The sequence below is a fragment of the Symphalangus syndactylus genome, chromosome 4, assembly GCF_028878055.3.
Source record: "Symphalangus syndactylus isolate Jambi chromosome 4, NHGRI_mSymSyn1-v2.1_pri, whole genome shotgun sequence".
In the NCBI taxonomy this organism is placed as follows: Eukaryota; Metazoa; Chordata; class Mammalia; order Primates; family Hylobatidae; genus Symphalangus; species Symphalangus syndactylus.
This window is the reverse complement of record NC_072426.2, coordinates 124,467,463-124,492,053: the sequence shown is the minus strand read 5'-3', so window position 1 is coordinate 124,492,053 and position 24,591 is coordinate 124,467,463. Positions and strand designations below refer to the sequence as shown.

Genomic DNA, 24,591 nt, shown 5'->3' with positions numbered 1-24,591 from the left:
AAAATATAAAAATTAACCTGGTGCAGTGGTGGGCACCTGTAATCCCAGCTACTAGGAAGGATGAGGCAGGAGAATTGCTTGAACCTGGAAGGCGGAGGTTCCAGTGAGCCGAGGTCGTGCCACTGCATTCCAGCCCAGGCGACAGAGAGAGACCCCATCTCACAAAAAAAAAAAAAAGTTTGAAAACAATTCTGTAAAATGATAGGATAACTCTAACTGAAAATACTGCCTTTATTCTGTGGCATTAATCCAAGACATACCAGACTAGCAGCTTTTGGCAGAAAGGTAAAATGGGACATGCTTGTCTATATGGGCACTCTGGCAAATTCGATTTTCCTGGCAACTACAGCAAATTTGTTTAATCTGGGAAAGTGATAATGAGATGTATACGCAGATAGGTGAGAAATTAGCACAAAGAGCATGACACAACACATGAAAATCTGCGGTGAAAACCGAAAGTGTTTGTAGCTATTAATCTTGTTCAGCACTGACAGAAGGTGTCAGTTTTTCCAGAAGGATCAAGAGAGAAAAGAAAGATTTCATAGATGAGTGAATGTGAAAAAAAAACAGACAAGGAGAGGGGAAAGCAGTGATTCTTAAAGGATGTGCAGAAGGAGATCTGTAAGTACGACTGCAAGACCCACCCCTCCATGTTCTGCAGCAGCAGTGCCACTCTGCTGCCAGGGGGCCTGCTGTGAATGACCTCTGGTGTGAACGGGCAGAATCAAGTTAAAATTGCTGATTTGAGACAATGTAGATCGACTACTGAATTACCTTTTAAGTACTATTCATACTTTAAAATCAATGTTTATTGAAGTAGCAAATTGATTTTGCAAAATAGTTTTTAAATTTTTTTAAACTGTTGTTAAAAACTGCAGACAGGCCAGGCATAGTGGCTCATGCCTGTAATCCTAGCACTTTAGGAGGCCAAGGTGGGCAGATCTCTTGAGGTCAGGAAGTCGAGACCAGCCTAGGCAGCATAGCAAAACCCCGTTTCTACAAAAGATACAAAAAGGAGCCAGGTGTGGTCGTACATGCCTGTAGTCCCAGCTACTCAGGGGGCTGAGGCAGGAAGATTTCTTGAGCCAGGGAAGTCGAGGCTGCAGTGAGCCAATATTGCACCACTGCACTCCAGCCTGGGTAACAGAGCAAGACCTTGTCTCAAAAAAAAAAAACAAAAAACCTACAAGCGAGTTTTTCGACTAGCTTTGTGTGTGGATGTCCTGGTCTGCACAGACAAATCTTTGCAGCAATATTTCTTTACTCTGTGAAACTGTGGATCATCAACTTTCCTTTTCCATTTAAGTGTGCATAGCAGAGAAAAACAGTGGTATGGCAAGACAGTCTTGCTCCTGAATTCCTTTTAAAGCTTAGGCAACTAGGTTCACTCTTTCCTCTTCCTTTCCTCTTCTATAACCCCTTCTTTTTTTCCCTTAGCACTCATGAATAGTACACAGCAAAAATGCCCCGTGGAAGAGGTATGTTTGTGACGATAACATGAAGTCTTTTAAAAGTGTTATCCCTGCTGATTTCAGCGTTAGTGTTGGTGGTGATGTGATTGTAGCAAACTTGAATGGGCCTCTGACTTAATGAAACCATTCTTACAAATCAGACACACCATGCAGAGCTCTAGCCTCCCTGTCAGCTTGGTTTAGCTCTTGATAAAAATGAAACCAGTTGATGATATGAATATGAGGACATCCTCCAAGTAGAAACCCAGGGATTTTGGTTTCAGATGTTAGAGGTTTGCTTTGCCAACCCATCAGAGGTTCACCTGTCACGGCTCCAATCCAGCCTAAACTTCATTCCCACCTTCCACTTCCACCCTTGCCTCCCCCAGTTTTGACAGCCTCCTCGTTCAGAGAGAAGCAGAAGTTAATAGGAAGGGGGAAAGATCTATGCTTCCAATCTTTTCAAATAGGAAGAATTGAACAAGTTGAGTATTACAGAGATATGAAAGCAACTCGTTAAAATAGTTTATATCTGAAACAAATTTCCTTTGTGCACAGATCTTTACACTATAGTATTTGAAGATTTTTTTCCCCAAAGAGATCTTTAGAATATGTTCCTTGAAAAATAGAGGTAGGCCGGGCGTGGTGGCTCATGCCTGTAATTCCAGCACTTTGGGAGGCCCGGGGTGGGAGGATCACGAGGTCAGGAGATCAAGACCATCCTGGCTAACACAGTGAAACCCCATCTCTACTAAAAATACAAAAAAAAAAAAAAAAAAAAAAAATAGCTGGGCGCAGTGGCGGGCGCCTGTACTCCCAGCTACTCGGGAGGCTGAGGCAGGAGAATGGCATGAACCCGGGAGGCGGAGCCTGCAGTGAGCCAAGATGGCACCACTGCACTCCAGCCTGGGTGACAGAGCGAGACTCTGTCTCAAAAAAAAAAAAAAAAGAAAGAAAGAAAGAAAAATAGAGGTAATAGTCTCTATTACATAAAAATTGAAAAATTGACCCCATATGGGTCGGGCACAGTGGCTCACGCCTGTAAAGCCAGCACTTTGGGAGGCCAAGGCGGGTGGATCACAAGGTCGGGAGATCGAGACCATCCTGGCTAACACGGTGAAACCCCGTATCTACTAAAAATACAAAAATTTAGCCAGGCATGGTGGCAGTTGCCTGTAGTCCCAGCTACACTGGAAGGTGAGGCAAGAGAATGGCGTGAACCCAGGAGGCGGAGCTTGCAGTGAGTGAAGATCACACCACTGCACTGCAGCCTGGGCGACAAAGCAAGACTCTGTCTCAAAAAAAAAAAAAGAAAAAAAAAGACCCCATATGTGATATGTTCCAGATTATCTGATTAAAACTTAGTTTACTTTATAAAGTAAAATTTGGGAAAAAATTTAAACTATCAAGCTTAAGGACTTGAGTTTGAGACTTAAGGAAAAAGTCAGTGCTGCATATACAATAATATGTGCTATAAACAAGTTTATAAAAGTGATTTGAACACCTTTAAGATTTATTATTATATCTTAGTTTAAGTAATAAAAGGCTAGGCATAGTGGCTCATGCCTGTAATCCCAGCACTTTGGGATGCCCAGGCAGGAGGATTGCTTGAACCCAGGAGTTTGAGACCAGCAACATGGCAAAGCCTCATCTCTACAAAACATAGAAAAAATTCCTGGGGCATGGTGTCATGTGCCTGTAGTCCCAGCTACTTGGGAGGCTGAGGCAGGAGGATCACTTGAGCCTGGGAACTTGAGGCTGCATTGAGCCCTGAACATCATGCCACTGCTCTCCAGCCTGAGCAACAGAGTAAGACCCTGTCTCAAAATAAATAATAAAACAACTTAAAGGTTATAAAATTTCAGATAAGTTAGACAAAAGATGAAAATGTGACCAGTTTCATTCTACAATAGATTTATAAACAAACATCACAAAAGCATAGTCATATAGATTTGAATAGATATTTAAAATTTTTTCTGCCCATTGTTACTTCATGTCATCATCTTAATGCTCCAACCATGCAATTTATATTTAATAGCTGTCTTCTTTTCTCTGTTCATTCTTCAAACTATTTTCACAACTACAGAATGTTCTTTGGGGAGTTTTTGAAATCTATATATTATTCAATCTCCAATATATAACCATAATTAACTTTATGCCAATAAAATGATTGTTTTGATTTACTTTTTTATTTAAGGATATTAAAATTCATACATTCTATATGATGTCAAGTATAAGCTTTTTCCAATTGTGTACTTTGTAAAAATTTAAACCATTACCGAACATACTACTTTTGTACTATACCAGTTTATTCCTTCTTCAACAGCTTCTCGGACTTCTATTCAGAGTGAACTTCATCGAGATAGAAGGTATGGTTATATTTATAATGGAGGACATATATTAGACTAATAATTGAAATAAAAGTGTGTTATCAGGTAGCAAATTAAATGTTTCGCTTTCATAAGCAATGTATTCTTGTATTCTGCTTCATCAGTATATCTCCTGAATTAACTTATAAGTTTGAAAGATGATTTTGCTTGAGAGAAGGAGTGACACAGGCTTGAAAATGTTCTTTTGAGTAAAATTATTTACTGAAGTTGATTTTTTAAATGTTTATTAAACAACTGCTACATGTAAAGCATTGTAACTGCTTCAGAGAAATGCTTTGTACCTCATGCTACTTAGTACATGTTGCCTAACCAAATGGATGGATGACAGGATAGAAAATTGAATGGAAGGATAAAGAAAGGAAAAGAGGAGGTAGGCACGATGAATAAAGGCTGGATGGCTTTTTGGAAAAAGGAAGGGAAAAGAGAAGGGAGGAAAGATAATATTTGGGTAGATAGAAGGAAGGACCAGTGGACAGATGGACAATAGAATGGACGGAAGGATGGATGGACAAATGGCTAAATGGATGGATAGATTTTTTTTTACATTACATCATGACATTCAATCAGATAGAGAGGTTTTTATAAGTCATGGTTCCTGCTGTCAAATTTCTTACAGTATAGTATAGAATAATGAAGGACAAGGACTTTGGAGTCAGAACCAAATTCAAATCCTGACTACCACCTTCCTACCATGTGACCTTGGATGACAAGCTGCTTAATCTCTCTAGCTTCTTTATCCCAGCTTTAAAATGGTGCTAATCATACCTACATCACAAGGTTGTCATAAGAATTAATGTACATATGATGCTTAACGTTTATTAACTAATAACTCTTACTATTTAGTTAGACAAAAGCTATAAAAGCAAAGGTTCTTAGGAAGTGCTGTTCAAATTTATTCAATGATCAGGTTCTACTGTTTCACAATGTAGCATGAGTGTGTGTGTAATGCATAATTTTGAGAATGACAGTGCTTTTTTGTTTTTATTTTCCATAGAGTGCTAGAGAAAGGCAGAGCAGGTATTATCATCTATGTACGTTCCATGAGAAAACTGAGTTTTCCAATCAAAACTGTTGATTGATTTGTTCAGGGTCACATAGTTGGTGTTTGTTAGGAAATCAGGTTTAAGAGAAAATTTAAACATGCTCCAGGCACAGTGCCTTACACCTTTAATCCCAACACTTTGGAAGGATTGCTTGAGGCCAGGAGTTCGAAACCAGCCTGGGCAAGATAGTGAGCCCTCGTCTCTACAAAAAATTTTAAAAATTAGCCAGGCATGGTGGCATGCACCTGTAGTCCCAGCTACTCAGGAAGCTGAGGGGTGGGGAGCTTGAGGCTGCAGTGAGCTATGATTGCGCCACTGCACTCCAGCCTGGGTGACAGAGTGAGGCCCTGTCTCTACAAAATTATTACTTTAAACATGAGATTGTAGAATCAGATTAAGAAAAAGATAAAAGGAGCCATGCCTAAATCACTATAGGTCTCCAGTATTGAAGATTAATCATTAAATTGTATACAAACCTGACCACGAACCTAGAGACACATATCAAAGTCTAGAAGTGAACATGTAAACCCAAAACACTTAAACATAGCTGTGAATTGGAACAGAGATGAAGTAAGACAGAAGAGGATATTCTTTTTAAATGGTAATTTTTCATTTCAGAGTATGCACTTTATAATAACAGAAAACCAAGCTGGGCGCGGTGGCTCACGCCTCTAATCCCAGCACTTTGGGAGGCTGAGGTGGTCAGATCGCTTGTGGTCAGGAGTTCAAGGCCAGCCTGGCCAATATGGTGAAACCCCATCTCTACTAAAAATACAAAAATTAGCCAGGTATGGTGGCGGACGCCTATAATCCCAGCTGCTCGGGAGGCTGAGGTACGAGAATCGCTTGAACCTGAGAGGCGGAGGTTGCAGGGAGCCAAGATTGAGATTGCATCACTGCACTCCAGGCTGGGCAACAGAGTGAGACTCTGTCTCAAATAATAATAATAATAATAATAATAATAATAACAACAACAACAGAAAAACAATTCCATTTGACTAGTGGGCTTTTATACCTTACACTATATGTCTGCCCTAAGGCTAGATAGCCCTGGAATGAAGAGATTATATAGGCCTTACTTAGTTCTTATCCTTATCAACCAAGGCAGAGCCAAGTGTGCCCAGGGTCCAACTCTAACTTTTTGAGGCCGAAGTCATAGAGGATGATTGTCATTTGCTCCCTTGAAGTCTGTCTGGGTGTACTGTCAGAGACAGCCCAGGCCAGACAGGTCATTTCTGTGACTGTGTTAGTTCTTATAACTTTTTTGGGTGGTGGTGGTTTTCATGAATCTTTGAACATTTACAGATAGACAATAGCTTGTTACCATCCTGCAAAACCTCACTGAGGCTTCTGTCCACTAGGCGCCCAGAGATCACCATTGTGGCAGCTGAGCCGCTGAGGCCAGCCTCGTGGTTTCCAGGAACCCCACCCCCAGGACTGGGATTTCCTACATCATCTGCAGCAGGCTCTTGGAGGCCTAATGAGCTGGTTCCTGCTGAGGTGAATAAACATTACATTATCTCTTTGCATTTTATTTTTTAAATGAAATTGGAAGATAAGAACAGTGAGACTGTCAACACCTTGGCTATTGCCCTTAGATGTCTAAAATCTTCATTCTTTACTTTTCAGCTCCCACCATCTTATGAACAAGTTATAAAAGAAATCAACCAAGTTCAAGTTAATACTACAAATAATAATAATGCTGCTGCCACTCCAAGGCACACTATTACTTCTGCAACTCAGACTGACTTTTCAGAAGAAATAGACAACGATCTGCCTCAAAGTAATGCAAGTAATTTGTCTTCCCCAATTCTGACCTAGTTCTAGGGAAGTAATCCGTAGGCTTCCAGCCTTTAAAATAATTTGCAATTTGTGCATAATTCATTGAGCTCTGCTGCCCAGTCAGTGTGATCACTGTATGCTTGCTTTATTTGGGTATGTGGTGATGATTATAATAGATCATTCTTACAAACTGCGGCCCCAATCTCTTGAGCTTACCCTAGTTTATATCACAAAAACATTATCCGTATAATTCATGGTGGGTATTACTGCTGATTCCCTTTATTCCCTCTGAGAAGGATCTTATATTTAGCAACTTATACTTGACAGAATGCTAAGGGTGGTTGTCCTGTTAGGCTTTTTTAAAGTGTTGCACTGTGGCTCATGCCTTTAATCCCAGCACTTTGGGAGACTAAGGCGGGTGGATTCCTTGAGCACAGGAGTTTGAGACCAGCCTGGGCAACATGGTGAAATCCCATCTCTACAAAAAAATGCAAAAATTCGCTGAGTGTGGTGGTGTGTGTCTGTAGTCCCAGCTACTCAGGAAGCTGAAGTGAGAGGATCGCTTGAGCACTGGAGGGTGAGGCTGCAGTGAGCCGTGTTCAAGCCACTGTACACCAGCCAGGGCAACAGAGCAAGACCCTGTCTCAAAAAAAAAAGTTGTTATATGAAGAGCACTCCTACAGGAAACAGAATAAACATTTCCATTTTTGAATCACTTTTTACTAATTAAAGAAACCAAAATCTCTTGATATTCCATGTATGTAGTTTTAAATCTGTGTATCTTCTATGTTTTTTCTTATAAATTGTTAACATTATGGCTTGTTTTTATTTGTTTTGGTTTTGTTTTGGTCTCATCAGCACTACAGGCACCTCTCAAGCCGCTTCAGCCTTTCCCAGCAGTCTCGTCTGGCAATCTTCCAACAAATGTGGCACCTTTAATAGTCTTTGATATTTCTGAAGAACCGAATTGTCCAGAAAACCCCAGTGCTACAAGATGTCCAGTGCCAAAACCAAGATCAAAAAGCAACCTCAGACCAATATCCAGAGATTCTCACATTAAAGAGCAAAGTCAACAGAAAATCAGCCCAGCAGCCGTAGGAGAGGAGTCATCCCCAGGCCGGCCCCAGTCTCTGCTGGACAACACTAGCACCTCAGACAGTCAGGCAGTGATGAACATTATGAACACAGAACAAAGCCAAAATAGTATTGTTTCCAGAATTAAAGTGTTTGAGGGTCAGACAAATACAGAAACCTCAGGACTGCCCAAGAAACCAGAAATTACTCCACGTTCACTTCCTCCAAAGCCTACTGTTTCCTCAGGGAAACCTTCTGTAGCTCCCAAACCAGCTGCTAACAGAGCTTCTGGAGAGTGGGACTCTGGGACTGAGAACAGACTCAAGGTGACCTCTAAGGAAGGACTCACCCCATACCCTCCCCTGCAAGAAGCAGGAAGCATCCCAGTAACCAAACCTGAATTGCCAAAGAAACCAAACCTTGGCCTTATACGAAGTGTTAATCCTGAGATTCTGGGAAGAGGGCCCCTGGCTGAGAGCTCTGATAGTGGGAAGAAAGTGCCAACTCCTGCCCCGCGGCCTTTGCTGCTGAAGAAATCTGTTTCCTCAGAAAACCCCACCTACCCTTCAGCTCCACTGAAACCTGTCACTGTTCCTCCCCGACTCGGAGGGGCATCACAAGCCAAAGCATACAAGTCACTGGGAGAAGGGCCCCCAGCCAACCCCTCAGTTCCAGTTCTGCAGAGCAAGCCCTTGGTGGACATCGATCTCATCAGCTTTGATGATGATGTTTTGCCCACCCCATCGGGGAACCTGGCTGAAGAATCTGTTGGTTCAGAGATGGTTCTAGGTGAGTGAAAAATCATCAGTGGAGGCGAATCTAAACTCATGATAGGGTATTTTAAATGGCACTTGCTGTTTTAGTTTCTAGTACACAAGTTATTGAGGTGTATATGCAAGTATGTGCACATGCATGTGTGTGTGTAGAAACAGAGAGGAATGAACAGAGAAATCAAGAAACATGGAGCTATGTGGGGAATGGAGACAGGGAGGGAAGGGAAAATACGGGATGGGGGTGATGGAGTCAGAAAGTGGGAGACACATGCATCGATTACTATTACATGAGCCAGAAGTAAGCAGACGGGGGTTAGGGGCTAAACTATAACAGGTTGTGGAGCTGGCTCCCCTTACTCTTGGCAGATAGAAGTTCAGACTTCACATTGAAAGGATCCAGGGAGGTTAGGGAACATGTAGAAGGATGCAGAGGAAGCTTCTCATAGATGGGAAGTCATGCAGTGGCCCCAGAGGGCTCCTTAGATGAAATGGGCCTCAGCTGGCAGTGCTGGGAGAGGGGCCAGCTCCAGGGGAGGATTTGAAAATGTACGGAATGAGGACCCAGCCACATGTTGCAAAATTGTTCCTTTAATCTTCACAGAACATCTTCCCTTGAAAGTGAAAAGTTTTGTAAATAAAATACAACAGATGTAAGTTAGCTGCCAATGTCAGTACAATTAAATATCCCAGAAGGCAGAGAGTGTGTTTTCTTTCCTCTCACTGTTCTGTTGGAGAGTGTGATGGTAAAGCTTATCTTTGATTTGTCAAACTAAGCTGCCGTACTTGTCATTGATAAGATTTCTTTTACTGCTTTTGACTTATTTGGGTGGAATTTGTGAATATAAAAACTTAATAGAATTTTCAAAAGGTTAACTGTCACTGTGTAAATGTTTAACGTGCATCAAAATAGTACAGGCTCTGTGATTTCAAAACCACATTCTGCATAGCACAGGTGTGTTTAAAATGAAAACAAACATACACATTATTAAATATTCATCATGCACAGAACATTGTAACTGACACACAACATTTTAGCATATAAACTAAAAGACATCATGGCTTTTGTCCATAAAGGGTGGAAGGAAAAACATTTGAATATATTAAGCTTCTGCAGTGTACCTAATGCTCTACTAAATACTGAGACATACATTATTTTATTTAATAATTGCAACAACCCTCTGTGAGATATCATTGGCCTAAGTTTGCAAATGAAGACAATGAGACTGAGAGAGATCTATGGACCACTTGCCCAGTGTCATAAACAATTGTCCAAGTCAGATTCAAACTTAGCATTTTTATTCTAAGTCTAGTTTAGTTTTCACTGTGTAATGTTGCTACCCAGTATTTTCATGAATCCTTAACCAGGCAACACTTTAAAAACTTTTCAAGTCTTTGATAATACCATTTTCTTATATAAACCTTTTTGGTGTTAACAAGATTCAGAGAAGGACAGGGATAGATAAACCCAACAGCAGCAAGCTGAAGAAATATTACCTTTTGTAGAACTTGCTAGTTTCTATGGGGATGGCAACTCGACTAATAATTGCTGAGAATTTATTTTGTATCATCTAGCAGATAATTATAGTCATCTTCAAAAAGGAAGGTCAACATTATACTTTCAACATGAATACAGTCTCATGCTTCATACTCAGCCTTTTCCATTTCTTGATTTCTACCACTTCATTGAACAACATTTAATTATTGGGGTGTCTTTTAGCAAAGTATGTAATTTGTTTGTGCTATCTGACTTTAACCATTGCTCTTGACTATGGAGTTATACTGAGCTGAATACTATCTTCTTTCTAAACCTGTCTTTCTTCCTATATTTTGCAACTCACTAGTGACACCATCACACACACACCAGCCTTCCCTGGAGAAACCCAGAGATCATCCTTGAGTCTTCTCACTGTGTCACATAGTGGCTAGCTGTTCAGATTTGGAGTCTGCCAGAGTCTACCACATTTGTTACGTGACCTTGGGCAATTTTCTTAACCTCACAGTGCCTCTGTTTCCTCATTTGTAAGACATAATACTACTCCTCACCTAGGGTATTGTAAGGGTTAAATGTGATTATGCAGGAAAGCCCTATGATCATTAAGTAGTAGTTATTATTGTTACTTCTCTGCCTTCACATCTAATTAGTTACCAACTCCTGCTGGTTTTACCTTCCAAATAGTTCTTGACTCTGCCTCTCCTTTTCATCCTTCCCTGTTCTGCCCCACTTTAGGCCTTTACACTCTGATGACTGCAGTGGCCTCCCAAATTGAGCCCACTCAGACAAGCCTATCACAATCCATACTGTGGCTACCCAGGGGGAGTTTCTAGAATGTATACTGGCCCTTGTTGCCTCCCTACTTATGCCCTCCAAAGGCCTTCAGGATCACCTCTGAATGTCTTGACCTGTGGAGGGATTTTTGTTTGCTTTTTGATTTGGGGCTTTGTGACTTTTTAGTGGTATTTTGATAGCATTGTCATTGTAAATAAAGGTTTATGGTCCTGGGAAACTTTGCCTAATCATCCAGACACCAGGCAGAAACTGGGAGAGGAACACAGGAGAAAGAAGAGAAACTTACAAATAAGTCTTCCCTTCCCTTTCTCTTACCTCAAAAATAAAGAAAATCTAATAAAATAGCGTTCATAAAATGAAGTTGCCATATTAATCTCAGGAAATAGAGATATGAAGATACTGAAGCTATGAAAACATTGTAAAGATTAGAAAAATTATTAAAGGAAAACTCATAAAACAGGCAATTTAATATTGGATTCATTTCTTGGGTAGAATGCCTTCCAGGTTAATGTAATGGAGCCCAGAAGTATTAGCAATTCTTCTTCACACCTTTACAAACCATACCCAGTTGTCAAAAAAAGCAGAATGTTTCTGCTGTCAGCCCCATTACACAGCTCAGAATAATAGTTTAGCAGCCGATTTCTGCTATTAACAGAACTCAAGGGAAAGAAATGACAGAAAAGCAAGCCAGGGATGGTGAAACTAATTGTGATGACAAGCATATTATTAGAGACAGGTAATGGGCGAAAAACTACTTTATCATCAGTGTTTTTCTCAATACAGTAATGAAGACCATGCGGATATAGGTGTAAAGAGGCCTCTGCTTGTTCACCAGCAGGTGTAGAATAATTGGTGCTGGTGTGAGGGGGTAGAGGGAAGACAGAATAAACATTGCAAATATAAGTAGACAAAAATGCCATCACTGCAAATAAAAGTAGACAAAAATGCCATTTTCTTGTCTTAGATTCAGATAGGAGATTCTTCTTAAGATGCTCCGTGTTGTTTTTTGTTTTTTGTTTTTCTGTAGAAGCAAGAGCAGTCTGTGATAGAATTATGGCAGCAAGTTCTGAACCCTATCCAGATTACCAGACTCTGAGAATCTGAGGTAGCCTGAGAGTCTTTTCTCTCCCTTGAAAATAGCCATTAATTCAGTGACTGTTTGGAGCTGTGAGGAAAAAAAAAAACAGAAAGAAAATAGCCATCAGCTCATGTGTACACAATTCAAAGTACAATATCCAGAGCTTAGAGGGCCCATTTTGGGCTCTAGATTAAGGACTTCTACTATAGAATATTGGAAATAAATGTCAATGGACTGCTTAAATAAATTATAGTTAAAAGGGAGGGAGACCTATTATCCCCTACTTTGGACCAACCTCCAAGATATTATTAGGTGAAAAATGCAAGATACAGGATACTTTTTATGTTATTTTAGCTATTTGTGTTAAATGTCAAATGCAATGTACAGTAATGTATGAAAAGGTGGTACAAAGGTTGTCTTTTATGAAGGAACTGGATAGGAGAGAACGGGGAACCTGGTTTTCACTGTATGCATTTTGATCCCTTTTGAATTTCAGACCATGTGGAGGCATTACCTTTAACAATATAATCAATAATCTTTTTAAAATAGCTGAACATAAGCATAATTAGGCTGAAAGAAACTGGGAGAATGATCTCTTGTCATCTTTGCCACTTCTGAAGAACTGCTTCCCCCACTGACCCTCAGATTCTGATAAGTAGAAATTTTTAAAATAATAAAATAGTGATTTATCTAAATGGTTATATTATTCAAGGTTACAAATAGAAGCTACTTGTTATGAACTAAATATGTCTAAATTAGATAAATTCAGAATTTTATATCTGCATTATTTCCTTTTAAATTGAACCCAAAAGAAAAAGAGTTTTTATTTTTCTAGTTACTTTATGGAAAATTTTATGGCCATTATTGCCTTGAAAAACCAGCAAAAGAAACCAGAAGTTTCCTCTTTTGTTCTCTTATTTTTAAGTGGTTTTGTTCTAGTTTGTTTGGCAGAGGTGTTAGCTTAATCTTGTAACTTTTTCCTTATGATTGAATTTATTTTACTGGATTTGTTTCTGTTAGAAAAGTAAAATATATTCGTAACAAGCCAAACAATTCAGAGATTTTGGATTAAAAAAAATGCAAACTCCCCACAGTAACCAGTGTGAACAAAGTATGCAGCCTTCTGTGCCTTTGGGCATGCCAAACCAAAGCTTACACATATATACATAATGGACTTTTTCCAGAAATTTTTACCATACTATACCTGTTACTCGGCAGAGTGCTTTAAAAAACAATGACATATATCACTTCTCTTCAGGATAATAGGCCTAATTCTAATTCATTGTCTCCTTATACCTGCCTGATACCTCATAGTATATCATAGCTGGTTCAGTATTTCCCCTGTTGATGGACATTCAGGTTGTTTTGTTTGTTATTTGGTGGGGCGGGGGGATGTTGTTTTGTTTTGTTCCTTGTTGGTTTTTGCCACTACAAAAAATTCTGCAGTAAATACCCTCATAAGCATGTTCACTTCTGCTGATGCTTTTATTTCTGAAGAATAAATTTCTGAAAGTGGGACTACTATTCAAAGGTTATGATCTTTAAACATTTTAACTAGTACTAATGATCCAGTTTCTTACCTGGTGGTGTCTGGAGTACCCCAATATGAAGTGCAAGCCTTGCTTTATATGTTGCCCACTTATAACTTCTGTTGGAAAAAATAGCCCTCTTATGAAAAGACATAAAAAGTGAACTTACGTTGCTAGAGCGAAACTTGCACACCATCATAAGATAAAAAACAGGCCTCTGGCTCCACCTTCTCATTGAAGTGATGCTGTTTATCCTCCCCACTAATCTGCACTCCTCACATGGATCACAGCCCAGACAACATGCAGACAGAGAGGCAGATGCAGAGCTCACTGACTCAGTGAGCACAGCTGGAGGAGATCATTAAACAGACCACTCCTGCCAAACAGCCTGCGGTGGTGGAACACGAAGACTTCCTTGCCTCACCACATGAAGAAAGAATTTTTTTTTCCGGAGACATGTATAGTAGAATAATTATACGCGATCTGAGTGCCAGTTATTAAAAAACAGCTAACGGTATTAAAAATAAAAAAAACGAGAGAGTGAGTAAGCTAGGACACTTTGAATACTTCATAAATTATACCTATGTTACTTCAATTTAAATCCTTCAGGTTAAAACAAAAAATGATTGGACCCTTTAACACAATAGGTGAGATCTGCCCACACTGTGTGCAGGATTTGGGTAAGGATTTCCTGAGGCCATTCTTCCCACAGCAAGCACGTTTTGGATGCCCCCTATGTTCAGCCCCTCAGGGGTGCTGATTGTCCTCTTTTCTCCTTTCCCTGCCCACCCCTACCCCCATCCATGCCCTCACTTGTGAAATGTGAGTGTGTAGGTCTTATACTGGCCCAGGATTTAATTTGATTTGGGAAACAATTTAAGTCATTACATGCTCAAGATTTTCTTCCCCCTTCACACCCACCCAAAAAGCATCATTAACTACAATTTTAAACTAATAACCAACAGATTATTGATACCAAAAGCAGCTGTTAAAGAAATAGCACTTCAGGCCAAGCACAGTGGCTCACACCTATAATCCCAGCACTTTGAGAGGCCAAGGTGGGAGGATCACTTGAGCCCAAGAGGTCAAGACCAGCCTGGACAACACAGTGAAACCTTGTCTCTACAAAAAATAAAAATTAGCCAGGCATGGTGGCACATTCCTGTAGTCCCAGATACTCAGGAGGCTGAGGTGGGAGGATTGCTTGAGCCCAGGAGGTGGAGGCTGCAATGAGTCATGATTGCACCACTGTGCTCCAGCCTGGGTGACAGAGTGAGACTGTGTTTCAAAAAAAAAAAAAAAAAGAAAGAAAGAAATGCTACTTGAAAGATAGGACACCGTGAATGATTATTGGAAGAACTATTCAAATATGTAAAATCTAGTTTTTGGAAAGACAATGTCACCTGCCTCACCTACTGCACTCCTGTTTCCTTCTGCAACCTGCTTCCCTTCTGCCCACACTTGAAGTTCCTCACCTTGTTCTGCTTTTTCATTTTTCAGTATACTTCTCACCTTCTAATAAACCTCGAGAATTGCTTATCTGTTACATGTATTGTTTCTTGTCTCCATCTTCCTGCTGAAATGCAAGCTCCATGAAGGCAGAGTTCTGTGCTTTGTTTACTGCTATATTCCCAGCACCTAAGATAGTGTTTTGTTTTGTTTTGGTTTGGTTTTTTTTAACTAAAAAGTAAACTTTAATGTCGAAAATGCAAACTTGGGGAAGACAGAAAAGATCACGCACAAGGCTGTCACTTCACACTTGGAAGGTTGCACAGCGGCCGGGCAGAAGCGCGCCTCACTTCCCAGACGGGGCAGCCGGGCAGAGGCACTCCTTACTTCCCAGACGGTGGGGCGGCCTGGCAGAGGCGCTCCTTACTTCCCAGATGGGGCGGCATGGCAGAGGCGCTCCTCACTTCCCAGATGGGGTGGTCGGGCAGAGGCGTTCCTCACTTCCCAGACGGTAGGGCGGCCGGGCAGAGGCGCCCCTAACTTCCCAGACGGGGTGGCCGGTAAGAGGCGCTCCTCACTTCCCAGACGGGGCGGCGGCCGGGAGGAGACGCTCCTCATGTCCCAGACGGGGCGGAAGGACGCTCCTCACGTCCCAGACAGGGCGGAAGCCGTAAAATAGTGTTTAATGCATAGCAGGCACCCAGTCAATATTGAATGAACAAAAGTGCTACAAAGAAATTGATATAAAAGTGCTAAGAAATTGATATAAAACTACAAAGAAATTGATATAAAATGATCCTGGGTTTGTTTTTCAAAATATTTATATAATAATAATACGTGTAATATTTATGGAAAATACATGGACAGATATACCAAATTCTAGACAATAATTAATTTTAGAGAGATGAGATTACAAGAGGTTTTCTTTTTCTATTTTATATAATTCTTAATGTTTCTCACTTTTACAACAAATACTACTGTGAAGTAAAAAAAGTACTATTATACTTATATATTTGTTATAATAAAATTAAAGAATTAAGGAATTTGGTTAAATCTAAAAACAGGAGCTTTGTTGTTTTATGGGTGACATAGGTCACAGTGGAAAAAAGTTATATTATTAATATAGTGGTCTTTTTTTTTAAGTTTGATGCCATTCTTTTGATAATCTTGAGTTGGTTTTTTTAACGTAAGACTAGCCTCACTCACTGTGAGCTGGTAAGATTCCACAGAGGAGTCATCTATTTTTTTTTTCCTCAGTAGCATAATAATAATTTTAGCTAGCTTGCCATCTGGGACCCTTCCTAAGTGGTAGATAACAAATTTAAAATAGGATTGTACTTTACCATCATATTTCCCCACCCAGCACTGTTACTGGCATAAATATGTGAGCAAGTGACTGGTGAGAGAGTGATGCCTTTGGCAGGGTATCTGATGATGAGATTGACTGAGAACTGAGTGGAAGAGAAGGTGAAGTATCAGATTGCCAAAAGGGCTTTTATTCTTAGCCCTTCACGTATCCTGCAAAGAGCTGGTCAGCAAAAGGTGCTTATTGAATTACACCTCATAACAGGCAGAATTTGAATGCTGTTCATCACAGGAGCTATGGAGTGCATAGTTTTATAGAGAGTATCTCCCCACAGGCAAGATACATAGAACAGGTGCAGAATTACAGCATATACTCATTTCGCCTCTTGTTAAATAAAAGCAAAGACAGTCTCATGCGATCCTGTGTGCTGAGTAGAATATCCATTATAGAGCATTTTCTTTTATTTTTGCTAATCTTTTTACTTGTAGATTTCCCATTTAAAAAAAATGTATAGTCATTTTTCCAAACCACTAAAAAGGACACTTATATTAAAGACTGTTTCTGTAAAAAGGTTTACAGCCATGCTTTTGTTTAAAGTATTTCTCCTAAGTATATACTGTCCATTTAAAATATTGGGTTGGTGCATTACTTTCAATGGCAAAAACTGCAATTACTTAATAAATCGGTTAAGATAGAGGAATGCCGAGTCATATATCCTTGCCCCAAAATTAAATATTTGAAGGGATATGTCTTATTTTATTTCTGGGATAGAATGTTTTTCATTTTCATGTTACTGAAGTGTAGTTTTACTAAACTACTAAATCTGAGACTGCTAAGCACCTTCCCTGTGCCAGGCACAGCACTGGTTAGGGTGAGGGCCCTGGGAGTAAATATTCTGGGACGGGCACAGGGGGTGTACAGGGAAAGAGTCTTTCCTCTCTGTGGCATCTGGGAGGCTTTAGGATGTGGGAAAGATGGTCTCCTCATCTCAGTTGCCCCTCATTTTCAGGCAGACACATATGAAATGATTACACTCCCCTGAAAGATCAGCTTCTACATTATTCAAGATCATCCTCAATCTCTCTCATCAGAGAGGAAGAAAAGCCACATGAATTATTTACAGAACACTAAGTTATTTCCTTTTATGAGCTCCAACTTTGTTTTTGTCTCTGCAAACTGAGATTTTGTTTATCCATGAATAGTTTCCCCAGGGGCATGAAAAATATGACTCTTAAATTATGAATGAGGTTTTTTGTTTCAGTCCATGTTAACTAAAACATGCAAAATAAACTATGTTTTTCATTAGATCCCTTTCAGCTCCCTGCAAAAACAAAACCAATAAAAGAACGAGCACTTCAACTAGCACCCACCAGGAAGCCCACTGTAATTCGAATTCCAGCCAAACCAGGAAAATGTAAGCACTTCTCTGCTTTCTTTATTTGCTTCTTCAAGAGCCTGGGAGAAATATATGCTAATTTATCAATGTCTGCTTTTGAAATTATGTGTAATCTGACATTCATAGTCAAAGCTATTTAAAAGCAAATTGTTTTTTCACAATTCTTCGAAGAATTAGTTCAGTAAATTTGGATTTCCCTTTCCCTTTCCCCTTCGCTTCCCTTTCCATTCCCTTCCCTTTCCTCTTTTTTTTGGGAGTCTCGCTCTCTCACCCAGGCTGGAGTGCAGTGGCACCATCTCGGCTCACTGCACCCTCTGCCTCCCGGATTCAAGCAATTCTCCTGTCTCAGCCTCCCGAGTGGCTGGGACTACAGGCACATGCCACCACACCTGGCTAATTTTTGTATTTTTAGTAGAGACGGAGTTTCACCACATTGGTCAGGCTGGGGATTTCATTTTTCTTTAATGTTGTCTTTAGACAGAGAATAGAGGGAAACTGAAATTTAGAACAATTGTTATATCCCATGGTACAGATTTGGTGGGAAAATAATCTAAACTAATAGCAAATAAAGGTGTATATGTCTATCAGTCAGGAGTATATTATTGCAATCAGCATAATCTCAAATATGGCTATGTGTGAATTCTGTGAAGAGCAGTAACCAAAAGCTTTAAATAATAGTTTATAAAAATACTTCTTAAATTGGCCAGGTGCAGTTGTTCACGCCGGTAATCCCAGCACTTTGGGAGGCCAAGGCAGGTGGATCACGAGGTCAAGAGATCAAGACTATCCTGGCCAACATGGTGAAACCCTGTCTCTACTAAAAACACAAAAATTAGCTGGGCGTGGTGCTGCGCGCCTGTAGTCCCAACTACTTAGGAGGCTGAGGCAGGAGAATCACTTGAACCTGGGAGGTGGAGCTTGCAGTGAGCTGAGATCACGCCACTGCACTACAGCCTGGGCGACAGAGCGAGACTCTGTCTCAAAAAAAAAAAAAAAAATTAGTGTAACATTACATTTTGGTTTACTTCCTTACTTGATTTTTTTCCTTACTTGATTTTTTAATAGTATAACAAATGAAATTCTATAGCAGCTTTAATAAGTACTTCAGAAAGAAATCTGATATTTATTATAATGGGAAAGACACAAGGGCCAGAACTATTTATTTTAGGCACCAGATTATTAAAAAGTGTGATTAAAAGGGTGTTTGTGTATGTGTACACACACACACACACAGTGGGTTCCAGAGCAGTTCATGGCACTGCTTGGAGTGATCACACAGCTTTCTCTGTGGGCCTCTGATTTCATTTATGCCTGCAATGCCTTTATATCATAGCCCACATGCATTCTTGCCTTTGTCTAACAAGAGATTCTGCCCACTTCATTCCTCCTAAAGCAGAACAAGCATTCCACTCTTTCACCTGTAGCACCCAGGATTGTACTGGAGGCATATTCCCTTTATTTTAGGAGTTTGGTTTTTCTATAAAGCACTACCCAGAAGGATCATCTTGGTTTCAGTTTTTTGATGATTCTGTTACTAACTGATGGCTCTCAGCCAAGTAGCAAGAGAATTGAATTGAGTTGCTATGAAGAATGTGGAGGAGAAAAAAATCAAAGGTATCAAATTCTGGTTCTAGTTTCTTAGGAAGTTACATTTTATTTTTTTAGAGGTAATATTTTAACGTTAGATTTAAAAACCGGTGGTAGGCCAGGCATGGTGGCTCACACCTGTAGTCCCTGCACTTTGGGAAGCTGAGGCAGGCAGATCACTTGAGGTCAGGAGTTCGAGACCAGCCTGGCCAACATAGTGAAACCCCGTCTCTATCAAAAATACAAAAAAGTTAGCCAAGCATGGTGGCACACACCTGTAATCCCAGCTACTTGGGAGGCTGAGGCACGAGAATTGCCTGAACCCGGGAGGTGGAGGTTGCAGTGAGCCAAGATCATGCTGCTGCACTCCAACCTGGGCAGTAGAGCGAGACTCCATCTCAAAAAAAAAAAAAAATAGAAAGAAAGAAAAAACTGGCAGTATATTTCTTTTGACAGTATTGTATAGCCCACAATCAGTAAAATGATAGCTCGTTGGGTTGTTTGCCTGTTTGCTATTACTTTGTTAAATGTATTCTGGATTTTAACAAGTATAGTAACATATAATGATAAGAAGTATTGCCTGGGTTTTAAGTAATACAACTTTTATAGAAATTAGTAATAAATACAAATTTTTAAATTTATTCATCTGTTGTGTCATTGTCCCCAAGACCACCCCCAGGTTTGATGCTTCATTAGGAGGACTCACAGGACTCAACATATAGTTGTATGTATGGCTATTATTTATTATAGCAAAAGTATATGAGGCACAATCAGCAAAGAGAAAAGGCAAATGTGGTGAAGTCTGGAGGAAACCAGATGCAAGCTTCCAAGAGTCTTCTACTGGTGGAGTCAGAGGACATACGTAACTCCTCCAGCAATGAGTTGTGACGACGAGTGTGAAATGTCAACCAGAGAAGCTCACTACTGATTCAGTGCCCAGGGTTTTTATTGGGGGCTGGTCGTGTAGGCACTCCTAGAAATTTTGGTACATACCAAAATTCCAGATTCCCAGAAGGAAAGCAGATGTTCAGCGTAAACCATATATTCTGTTTTATCAGTTTTGAGGATGGCGAGAACTGTCCCAAAGTCCAAGTTCCTATATGCCAGTCAAAGACCAGTCCTGTGGCTGGGTGTGGTGGCTCATGTCTATAATTCCAGCACTTTGGGAGGCAGAGGCAAGTGGATCACCTGAGGTCAGGAGTTCAAGCAGCCTGGCCAACATGGTGAAACCCCGTCTCTACTAAAAATACAAAAATAAGCCGGGCACGGTGGCGTGCGCCTGGCTGATGCAAGAGAATCGCCTAAACCCGGGAGGTGGAGGTTGTATTGAGCTGAGATCACACCATTGCCCTCCAGCTTGGGCAACAAGAGCGAAATTCAAAAAAAAAAAGGGACCAATCTTGTAAGTAGGACTTTCCAGGGATCAAGTTTCAGGCCTGCTATGTTTACTTCTTCTGTACACTCGTAAACTGCATTAATAAGCTTTGAAATCCTGTAAAGGATATGCTGAGGAGGCAGCTTTAATTATTATCCTGACAAAGCTCCAAGAACTGGTAGAAAATTGAATTCTAGGAGTTCGAGACCAGCCTGGACAACATGGTGAAACCCCATCTCTTCTAAAAATATAAAAATTAGCCGGGCTGCAGCCATAAAAAAGAATTAGTTCATGTCCTTTGCAGGGATGTGGATGAAGCTGGAAGCCATCATTCTCAGCAAACTAACACAGGAACAGAAAACTAAACACTGCATGTTCTCACTCATAAGTGGGAGTTGAACAATGAGAATACATGGACACAGGGAGGGGAACATCATACACCGGGGCCTGTTGGGGAGTTGGGGGCAAGGGGACGGAGAGCATTAGGACAAATACCTAATGCATGTGGGGCTTAAAATCTGGATGACGGGTTGATAGGTGAAGCAAACCACCATGGCACATGTATACCTATATAACAAACCTGTATGTTCAGCACATGTATCCCAGAACTTAAAGTAAAATTTTAAAAAAATTATTTAAAAAAATGAATAAATAAAAATAAAGGCTCAATTTAAAAAAAAAATTTAGCCAGGCATGGTGGCACACACCTGTGATCCCAGCTACTTGGGAGGCTGAGGCAGGAAAATCACTTGAACCCAGGAGGCAGAGGTTGCAGTGAGCTGAGATCATGCCACCACATTCCAGCCTGGGCGACAAAGCGAGACCTCATCTAAAAAAAAAAAAAAAAAAAAAAAAGAGGTGGGAATTGAACAATGAGAACACTTGGACACAGGAGCACACCAACATGGCACATGTATACATACGTAACAAACCTGCACGTTGTGCACATGTACCCTAGAACTTAAAGTATAATAAAATATATATATATATATTTATATATGTATAAAAGACAAAAACAAAGTGAGGAGAACTTTTTGCTTTAAATGGCAGGTAATTTATACCCAAAGAGGGTGTTTTAATTCATCATTAAGCTCCTCTTCAAAAAAAAAAAAAAAAAAGTTGAATTCTATACTGCTAAATGTAGAAGAACTGAAATGACAGAATGATTTCTAGAGAGTTATTTCTATTTATATCAAAAATCAATTCCTCAGAATTTTATTAATATAATAATGCATATATTCTGTGGAGGAAAAAGAATGAAACTTTGGTGTCTGAAGAATTTGGAATGGTCAAGGGAAAAAGGGGATAGCTTCGTGGTGCAAATGTCCTTGATCCTATTTGAACCTGTCAGCTCCTTTCCCCGGGGCCTGTTTCTTCTGACCAGGTTGTCCTTTTCCCAGATGTCTGCAAGGCTCCCTCCCTCACCAATCCTTCAGGTCTTTGCTCAATGCCACTTTTTCTCAGAGACCTTCCCTGACTACATTATTTAAAATTGTAAATCTCCTACCTCCACATGCCACACATACTCACACCAGATACTCCCTGTGCTCCTCCTTCCAGTAAGCTATCTCCTTTCTATTTTCATATACTGGCTTATACTCTTAAATATTTGTCACGACAGTATTATACTCTATATGATTAACTATTTCCTTGTAAGAATAAGGAAACCACAGCACAGAAAATATCTACAAGATGGTGACTGAGTTGGATGTTTTTATTATGTATGTCTTAATTCCCAGAGCAGCCTTTCCTCTCACTAAGAATATTTGCCTTGCTCTAAATCATTGTTTTCCTAGTTGCTGGCCTGGGTATTTTCCTCCCTTTGAGACTGTTGTCCTGTCTGCGGATAAAACAGGAACCTGACAAATCATCTTCTTGTTATAGGTTTTTTACTTGAAATGGAAGTAGAGAGTGTACATTTGAAAAAAAAAGAGAGAGAGAGAGAGAGAGAGAATGCTCATCTGCTCATCTCATTTTAATGTCTAAACCAAACAGTGTAAAAGGTGGCTTTAGCGTCCTTCAGTATGTTACAGTCATCCACTCTCCAATTGTTTTTGCACACTCATTTTAATTAGCTGTCACTAATTTGGTCATCTTGGTTTTCTTCTTTTTAAAATAAGTTGGGGCTACATTATCACTGATATGGGTGTGGTTTGGATGTAAAGGTATTGTTTGTTTAATGGAGAGCAATTACGTTCATTAATCAGAAGCTAATGAATTAGAAAACACACTGGGTGGGTGCAGTGGCTTACACCTGTAATCCCAGCACTTTAGGAGGCTGAGGCGGGCGGATCACAAGGTCAGGAGATCAAGACCATCCTGGCTAACACAGTGAAACCCCGTCTCTACTAAAAATACAAAAAAATTAGCCGGGTGTGGTGGCAGGCACCTGTAGTCCCAGCTACTCGGGAGGCTGAGGCAGGAGAATGGTGTGAACCCGGGAGGCGGAGCTTGCAGTGAGCCAAGATCGTGCCACTGCACCCCAGCCTGGGTGACAGAGCGAGACTCCATCTCAAAAAAAAAAAAAAAAAAGAAAGAAAACACATCGAATTCTTTTTGGATGAGGGAGTGTTGGATACACCACCTATTAAGAAGCAGCATGCCTTATCAAAATGAACATGGACTTTTAGGTTCAAAACAATGGATCTGACAATTGCTAGCAGTAAGACCTTGGGTAGTGCATTTATTTTCTTCTTAGCTTCAGTTTCTTCATCTGTAAAACAGGTAGGGTATTATCTAGTGTAGCACTGTGCAATAGAACTTTCTGCAAAGATAGAAATGTTCTTTAACTGTGCTGGTAGCCACTAGTCACAGTGGCTAGTATTTGAAATGTGGCTAGTGCAACTGAGGAACTGAAATTTTAATTTAATTTAATTTTAATTAATTAAGATTTAAGACTAAAGCATCAGATGTAGCTACTAGCTAGTGGACTGGACAAATCTAGCATATAGATCTTGGTTGGCGAAATGTATGTAAATATAGAGCCTAACTTAGTTCGTGGCACATAAAAGGTTCTCAACAATGCTGGCTGCTGTTGTAATTGTTGAGTATTATTTTCACTTTCTGTAAAACACATAGTAAAATTAACTGATGTTGACTGACACATCAATTTTCTGAAGTTTGCTGGGAGCTCTTTCTCATTTGCTTAACTATTTGTGTGTATCTTTTATGATAGCCATTTTTCTAATAAACTAAGCAGCAATCATTTCATTCTTTGGAATCCCAAAAACTAGAAATTATTGATGAATTGCTGCTACTTTTTCCAGGTTTACATGAGGATCCACAAAGCCCACCTCCTCTCCCTGCTGAAAAACCTATTGGAAACACTTTCAGTACCGTATCTGGAAAGCTCAGTAATGTTGACAGAACTAGAAACTTGGTAAGTAGTCATTATAGATTGTATTAGATTGAAGATGTAGATATGCATTAATTTTGAATAGTCAGCTGATATCTAAATTATTTTATTACCAGTCAGATTAAAAACAAGAACCCTCTATTAGAGACCAGTTTCTAAGCCCCATGTACTTATATAATAAAGTGTTCAAAATGTTAAAAGTCCCTGTAGAGAGATTAGGCCAATTCATTGCACTTCACTATAAAATAATTTGTATACCAACTTAATGGCATTGTCTTTTAAATGAAACTAATAATGAGAAGGTTATTAAAATGTCTAAAAACCTTTAATATTCAGGGAAATAACTTTATTCAAGTTGTCGATTTTTATTTAAAATACCCAATTAGTGACCAAAATTTTAAGATAATTAACATAAGAATTTTTAAATCTGAAGTTTAAGAAAAATGTATTTTTTTAATTTAAAAAATAGTGTTTTACTGTGCACTTGTTAAGATGGGGGTCAAAGAGATTTTTTGAAGTACATATATATATTTTTCATTTCAACTTCAATATCCTCGTAATTTTTTTTTTTTTTTTTTGGTCTTCCAACTTTTGTGGTTTCTTGGGGAAACAGACATGCAACAAGTAATTAGAGAAGTGGTTTAAGAAAAAGAATAAAAGTGGCTGGACGCGATGGCTCACACCCGTAATCCCAGCACTTTGGGAGGCCAAGGCGG

At 39.8% G+C, this 24,591-nt stretch overlaps 1 protein-coding gene across 8 annotated transcripts in view; it reads left to right on the top strand.

Annotated features, from left to right (window-relative positions):
• Positions 1 to 24,591, top strand: part of SH3D19 (SH3 domain containing 19) — a 206,589-nt gene that overhangs the window by 142,629 nt on the left and 39,369 nt on the right. For 5 of the 8 annotated variants that reach the window (XM_055276095.2, XM_055276093.2, XM_055276094.2 and 2 more), the window contains exons 4-9: positions 3,778 to 3,820; positions 6,246 to 6,384; positions 6,514 to 6,667; positions 7,525 to 8,529; positions 17,469 to 17,576; positions 23,787 to 23,899. In XM_055276095.2, coding sequence (XP_055132070.1) covers positions 3,778 to 3,820; positions 6,246 to 6,384; positions 6,514 to 6,667; positions 7,525 to 8,529; positions 17,469 to 17,576; positions 23,787 to 23,899 — 1,562 coding nt within the window. Of the gene's footprint in view, positions 1 to 1,437; positions 1,479 to 3,777; positions 3,821 to 6,245; positions 6,385 to 6,513; positions 6,668 to 7,524; positions 8,530 to 17,468; positions 17,577 to 23,786; positions 23,900 to 24,591 lie in introns of all 8 variants that reach the window. The other 3 variants (XM_063638264.1, XM_055276098.2, XM_063638263.1) reach the window with 1 other exon arrangement.